Source organism: Pagrus pagrus, assembly GCF_965226575.1.
Source record: "Pagrus pagrus genome assembly, chromosome: 12".
Taxonomy (NCBI): Eukaryota; Metazoa; Chordata; class Actinopteri; order Spariformes; family Sparidae; genus Pagrus; species Pagrus pagrus.
The window spans coordinates 23701917-23709382 of NC_140196.1; the positions used below are offsets into that span (position 1 = coordinate 23701917).

The window sequence follows — 7466 nt, forward strand, 5'->3', positions numbered from 1 at the left end:
CTTTCTGGAGCGCTCCAGTAGCTCAGCTGGAGTGTGGACAAAGGCTGTGTTCCAGGGTTTGAATCCAACCTGTGGTCCTTTGCTGCATGTCGTCCCCTCTCTCTTCCCTCTTCCCTGTCAGTTCTTTAGCCCTCCAATCAAAAAAGGCATAAATGGCTACCCGGAAAACAGTAATTATAACAGAAAAAGCTTCATTCTTCTCTAGCTGGGGGGCAAATCCACTGGTTGCACTGGTTTTATTTATGACCTCAGTGAACAGTTTCCTAGTTATTTTATTGGCTCAATCACTAACTTCAAATCTTGTTCAATACTGCACGATGTTCATTTAGCACATTATGAACCCTCCTGACCAAATATGGTCACTGTGGCTCCAAAAACCAAAGACAGAGAAAAAAGCACAGCCTCCCTCCTTGTCACATCACATACTGCATAAATACACTACACTGTATGTGTGTATGTGTGTTAGTGTGTGCATACTGGGCAGCATGGGGAGGAGGAGGGCATACAGGGAGGACCTCAGGTGTGTGTCCTCTCTTCTCCTCTTCATTCAGCACATCAGCTGATGGTGAGCGGAGGGCTTCTCCCCTGAGCAGTAAGTGAGCCACATACATTTAACCTCTTTATATTTCCCTGTGGCTCTGTGCACATTTCAGACCTCTGCATTTGCTTTAAAGTTCTACTTTTAGTCCACACCTGGGCCAGAGTTGCTGCACAACATTCTTTGCTTCTGATTTAACCCACTTTAGGTTTGATGACTTGATGAAATTTGTATTTTATTTATATTTTGGGTGGATATTCCTGAGACCTACTGAGTGAATGATGTGTTACAAATCTGTGAGTTAACCTTGTGGAAGTGTGTCATTTAAATCTTCTTTTTTCAATGCACTTTTTAGCCTTTTCAGGGCTTTACTGTTACAACAGTAACAGGAAATGGGATGAGAGAGAGAGAGAGAGAGAGAGAGAAAGAGGGGTGATGACATGCAGCAAAACATCAGACTGGAACTCTGGGCCGCTGCAGAGGACAGGGCTTCTGTACACAGGACGCCTGCTCCACCAACTGAGCTACTGGGCACCCTAACATTTAAATCTTGATCAGGATGTCCTGGCACATATGAATGTGATTAAGTGATTATGATGTGACTGGACAGCCTGTTATGTAATTTCCCTGTTGTGGGTCTACAGTACGTGCAGAGGAGGACTTAGTGCTGGGTTGAAAAGTTGCCAGTAAATCTGATATGATGTGCAGCTATTCTCTTGTATTTTATTGATCATTACAAAGATCATCACAATCTGTAGACTATGTCACCTGACATTTGGACACATCTGCCCTCCACAGGAGTCAGTGGGAACGACTGGTGTTATCACCTGCATGCAAAATGGGACTTTGGCTAGATTTGTGTTATGTGTATGCAGATAATTGAGACTTGGCTGGCTGAGCTGGAACAGCTTCCTGGTCATAGATTCAACAAATCTCGAGAACTCTAATGGAGGAATCAGAGCCACTCTGCCAAAACATATCCCCTTATTTGGTGTTTTGATGACTGATGGTAATCCAGAGTGCTGTGTTGCACTGTGCTCCAAAATCTGTATATATGTGTTCATTTGAGTTTAGATGTGGTGACTCTGAAGGCCAGAGAAAATGATTCACCCATGTGTATTTCTAAATATTTTTTTAGTTTCCTTCTCTTTCCTCTGTAAACAACCTGGATTGATTGATTTTCATGCTGCAGACGGATGTTAATCCATACTGTGTCAGAGGAGTGAAAGTGTTGGGACTAAAAATAGCCCTGAGCCCATCACAACTTCTAAACCAGTAAATCAGTTCACATGAAGGTCAGTGTGACTAAAATGAAACACAATTAGTTTAGCCTTGTGTTGCTCAATTCGTGTCGGTGCACTTCCTATCACAGCGTTCTCGGCTGTCTCTCCTCATCCGTCACGTTACAGCTCTCCCTTTTAGCTCTTTTCCACTTCTTCTGCTCTCCACCGCTCGTTCAGTTTCTGTAACTGGTGCTGCACTAAACCACAGTGACAAGAGAAAATGTAAATGCTATGTAGCTCTGTCGTCAGCTTCTGTGTTATGATGTGTGATGTCAAATATAGTAAAGGCTGGAGGCAGGTTGTTAATTTGTTATTTCCCCTCGAAGAAATGATTTAATCGTGTTCTTATAAGGCCTTTATTCAACATAGACAGTCAGTAAATGATGAATCCTTGTTCAAAGCACCAACTGAGCTGCCTCTCTGACCTGTAAAGCCCACAATATCACCCACCCCCAAAGATGAAATTTGGACAGGCATGTTAGGCCTGAGTGAGATGCAGCATGAAAGGGACAGATGGATGAAAATGAATGAACAAACGTTTGTTCATTTGCTTGTCCATCTGTCCCTCACACAGTCTCCGGGACACAGTTGATCAGGTTTTGACAGAAGTGGGAGTAATGATGCATCCCACCGCCACACACTGGCATTTTCAAATTATATTGATGATGTCACATTGAACACAACTAATGGTTGAAGAGCTTATCTATGGAGCAAAGTTCAAATGCCAGATGGTTTCCATCAAAAACTAGCGGGTTGACAACTTTGCTAACGCAGTCCATCGAGCAAAACGCAACAGCAGCAACAGCTCAGTGTCTGTCTGCAGCCTTTTAGTTAGCCAAGCTGTCACCAATGACTACAAACCAGTGACTTAGCTCTGTCTTTCTCTCTCTTTACCTCTGTCACGATGTCCGTAGAAGCTTCTGAGCCCGGTTCCATTACGCGCTCACCTGGTTCTGGTTCCCATTCTGGCCCCGCACCTGAAAAAGTCCTCCTGTCAGTGTTCCAAAGCTGATGTGATGGTTGTGTACATGTAATCTCCAATGCTGGCCGGCAGTGCTCTGAGCAGAGTTAGCTAACAGAGTGAAGAGCAGCTAGAAGAGTTAGCTCACGATCCAGTTCACCAAAATCAGACATTGTTGGTGCTGTGTGTGATGTAACAATATCAACGTTAGAACATACTGAAAATAATAAAACGCTGACGGGGCCATTCTGCATAATGAGTTACAAGTAGTTATCAAAATGTATACTATGGTATTGCTGTTAGTGCCTACAACACTAAGTGATGATTTGTAACTTTGAGCACCTCTTTCAAAATTTAAGATTAATGAATTCCTTAAAGTCATTTCGATATCATTTATTATTGTTTATCTCTTAATCTATTATCAGCCTTTTCCTGCTATTCAATTAGTTTACATTATGTAATTATGTCTCCATGTAGGAGATTTTAATAGTAACGGTGAAGTCTGCAGGTAAAGCCCCTCTGGATTTGGATTATCTACCTGAACCTGAGCAGATTTACAGAAAATGAAGCATGCATGTAATCCAGTGCAATTCTATCTCATTGATACTGGTTACCGGTCACTCTCTTTACACCAGGTTACATCCTGCTGCCACTGCTTCACATTTTAAGTGTTCAACTGGCAAACACTGCGTGGCTGTCTAAGCTTATATAGTATTCATGAGGTTTAACAAAATGTGTCAAAGTTGGATATTGTATGGGATTCAAGACGTTTTAATGCCGACGTGTCTCAGGAGACGTCTCCCTGGGTGTTTTAAAGAGCCTTTGGTTTAATCCGTCTTCAAAGTGTTGTGGTTTGTTTGGTGGAGGATGTTCCTCTGGGACGCTCATAGCGACGAGCTGAATCGATCAGCGGAGCCGCCGTGACACTGCTGAAACTTAGTGGTATTCTCCTGTTTGTGCATTTGAGGTTGAAGGATTAAGGCAAATGTTGGACACTCTGCTCAGGCATTGATGTAAAATCAATCATTCAGAAATCCTTCGTTAATGTCAGAGCATAGGATGCCAAGTCACCTAATGAATAGCGTGTTTACTTTATGGGGATAAATGGTTGGTTTACTTGCAGGGCTTCACTCTGGTCAACTGTCTGTGTGTTGTTTGTCAAGCTCCCGTCTTCTGTCCGTGCCGTGTGCAAGGTGAGTTTCTGACACGACGCAGTCGACTCGCTGATGTCATCAAGTGTTTGTTGCTAAATCCTCCTGAGAGTGAAGAGGGGGACTCGTCAGGCCTGTCGGTGGCAGGAGGAGCCTGGTGAGCTCTGAATTACAGGTGATTTGGGGCCCGCGGAGCGACGACTATTATAAACATGAATAATACATGGAGACGGCTCATTATTTAAATGAGTTTTCAAAACTATAATCATTCTGCATTCACTCTATATTTCTGATTTCGTCTACCTCGCTGTCACACTTGTTGGCAATTCTCACCTCTAAATATTCTCTACTGCTCGTTCTCTTTCTCATCAGCGCTGTGCTGCTGCTGTCTCATCTCATTTGCAGTTTCTCACATTGTTTTTTTCTCTCCTCTCGACCCCCGTGTCACCTTCAGTGCTTCATTCCCTTCATCTGGCGTTTCCCTCCTCAGCCGCAATCCTATTTTGTAGAATTGCTCCAATTTGTTTTTTTGAAGCACCATTTTCTCTTTCTTTAAATCTGCCCTCATCCCCGTGATATTGTGTCTCACCCACAGCCTCGCCTGCACCATGCCTGCCATAGTCAACCTCCTCTTCAACATGGTGTCCACCAACACCATCATCGCCTTCACCGTGGTCCTCCCCTTGGTCAGCCTGATCTCTCTCGTGGTCGGGGTCGGAGGTCACCTCCTGCTGTGGCTGGTGCTGGTGAGGAACCCTCGCAGTCGCTCCAAGCCGAGCTCCCTCCTGCTCCTCAACCTCAGCCTGGCGGACCTGGGCGCCCTGCTCACGCTGCCCTGCGTCCTTCTGAGTGCCAGCTTCCAGGACTGGCAGCTTGGCGGCGGGACCTGCGTCCTCCTGGGCTTCATGACTTCAGTGACGGTGGGAGCGGAGATCTTCAGCCTGGCGGCGCTGTCGGTGCTGAGGTATCGCATCGTTGCACCGCGGACGAGACCGCCAGCTAGCATGATACAAGTGTGAGTATTACTTTGCATGTGCCAGGCTATTATAGGAAATTAACAGCCCTTTTTTAAAGGATTAGCCTCAGTTTTGTGGCATGTTTGAAATGTTTTATGTCTCCAGTAGGAACATTAGTAAAAAAACACATCCATGTCACCTCCCGGGCTCCGTACATTGGGCTTGGGGCTGACAACTTTGTACTTTAAAAGAGTACTCCACTGATTCAACTGTGCCCTCCCAGGACTCATGATGTATAATCTTTTTTGAAAAAGGATTAATATTGATGAAGCAGAATCAGAGATAATGTCTTTTTTAGTCCATGATTATTCTTCCCTGTCAAACTGACGCCTGCCTCGACCATGACCCAACTCACCAGCAGCAGCTTGATTGAAATTCAGGTGTGTGTGTGTTATGTTGGTAACTGAGGCTGTAGCCTTGAGCCGCAGCCTCAGGCACAGATGAGGGGCTCACTTTTCACTTTTAACACTCCCAGATTTTTTTTCTCTTTTGAACTTAATCGTGAACCGTTGACATTAAGTCTTGTCAGGTTAAATGTCAGATTTCCTGCAGCTCCAACTGTTTTCAGTGGGGAGTACGATGGCAAGACCTTTATGTGTGAAACTGTTCTTTAAAACTATTCAGTATTTTAACTGATGAAATGACTGAAAGGCTCATATTGATGAATGCAATGAGCATACTGATTTAGATCCATTTAGCTCTGATAAACCCAACAGAACCCAGCCAATGAACCTGGAGCATTTTAGCAGCTAAAGAACCAAACAAATGCTGATGTTTGTCTACGCGGTCGTGCAAAAAGGCAACTTCAGGATGAAAAATATATCACATTTCACTGCAGCCACTTTGAAATCTTATAAATTAGGTTTGTAAAATATAAATTGATCAGACACTCAAAAACATTTTTAAAGCAATAGTTCAACATCTTGGGAAAATACGCTAAGAGTTTGATAATTAGATCGGTACCACTCTCATATCTGTCACATATGTACATATGAAGCTACATCTCCTGGAAAAGACTGGAACCAGAGGGACACAGCAAAGCCTGACACTGTCTGAAGGTAACAAAAGTGGACAGAATGTGCGCTGGTGCCCCCCCATACATGTGGTGCCCTTTTTATTTTCTTCGCCCCTGCCCAACAAACAACCTGAGTCCACCACTGACATTCACCATGAACTTTATAAGTTGATAATATGTGATTGTTGTGGCCTAAAAACTAATAAATATGGGTTTTAAATATACATCATGTATAATTTTTCTGTGATTACAGTATCTTTCACATTTTTTCCTGATTCCTTGTGTTTGAAGAAAAATGTGGCAGGCATTACTGTCTGTCAGTGTCGTCTGATACTAATGCAGAGGGGCAACAAATTAGCACATTTTCAAATTCTACACACAATGGCTTCATAAATATGACTGTGAGACACAATAAACAAGACATCAATCTCTTGAAGTTGCTTCAGCGATCCTTTAATCTAATCTATTGTCAGAACTTAATGTGAATTGAAATCAGTTACTTAAATACAGCCCAGAGGCAGTGAAGATTAAACAAATCATTCAAACATAAAGCAGCTCACACAGCAGAAAACCCCAAGAAACCATGAGCATTCTTATATGTCACTGGACAATGCAGACATCATAGATTAACGTTGGAGTTGTCAGGTAATACCATAAAATCAAACTGTTTTTCTTTCCCATCAGACCCATGTGTGACACCTATTTTTTGATCCTCCTGCACCACAAACAAACCAGTGCCCTGTCTTCCTCTTCCACAGGTTATGCACGGTTGTGGCCATTTGGCTGGTCTCCGTAACCATGGCGTTACCCAAGGTCACCTACATCGACTTCGATGGGGGTTGCACGTGGTCAGTGGGCCGAGACGAGTGGCTGTTCTTCCTTGTTCCTGCGTTCCTGCTCTACTACGTGGCCCCTCTCCTCTGTATCGCCGTCAACTGTGGCCTCATCATCTCTCACCTCCACAGCTGCAGGGGCACTCTGGCCGCCGACAGGCGCAACAAGAAGGCTACCGCTCTGCTGATTGGTTCAACGCTGGTGTTTGCAATTAGCTGGCTGCCGTATTATGCACTTGAGTTTGTCAATGTTATGTCCCCTCATGTTAGCTCAGCAGCTTCTCCCATAAACAGAATTGGGCATGAGCTGTCTTCTACTTTGTCTCCACCGTATGTGACAGCCACCTCGCCTGGGCCCAGTGTGGGCACCGAGACGATGGTGTCCCTGCTGTGGGAGGTGGCGTCCCTGACGGCCATTTTGTTGGTGTGTCTGGCTCCATGCTGGAACCCTCCTTTGTACTTCCTGTTGTCACGTCCAGCTGTGCGCCAGCTCCGAGCTCTGCTGCCTTCCTTTTTTCAAAAGCACCTGGGCAGAAAAGCAGTGCAGCCCTGGCGTATCGCCCCTGCTCCCCCCTCACACCTGCCTCACCCACACCTGCCTCACCCACAGCCTCCTGTACAGTCACCCACTCACCAAACCCTGACACGCACACTGACTCAGTAAAGTTT

General features: G+C 44.7%; 1 protein-coding gene across 1 annotated transcript; it reads left to right on the plus strand.

Annotated features, from left to right (window-relative positions):
• Positions 1-4541: 4541 nt before the first annotated feature.
• LOC311266087 (somatostatin receptor type 5) lies at positions 4542-7461 on the plus strand (the record flags this gene model as incomplete). Its single annotated transcript, XM_084368271.1, has 2 exons — positions 4542-4948; positions 6723-7461. 2 exons carry the CDS (start codon positions 4542-4544, stop codon positions 7459-7461), a joined length of 1146 nt encoding a protein of 381 aa, XP_084224397.1.
• Positions 7462-7466: the final 5 nt, after the last annotated feature.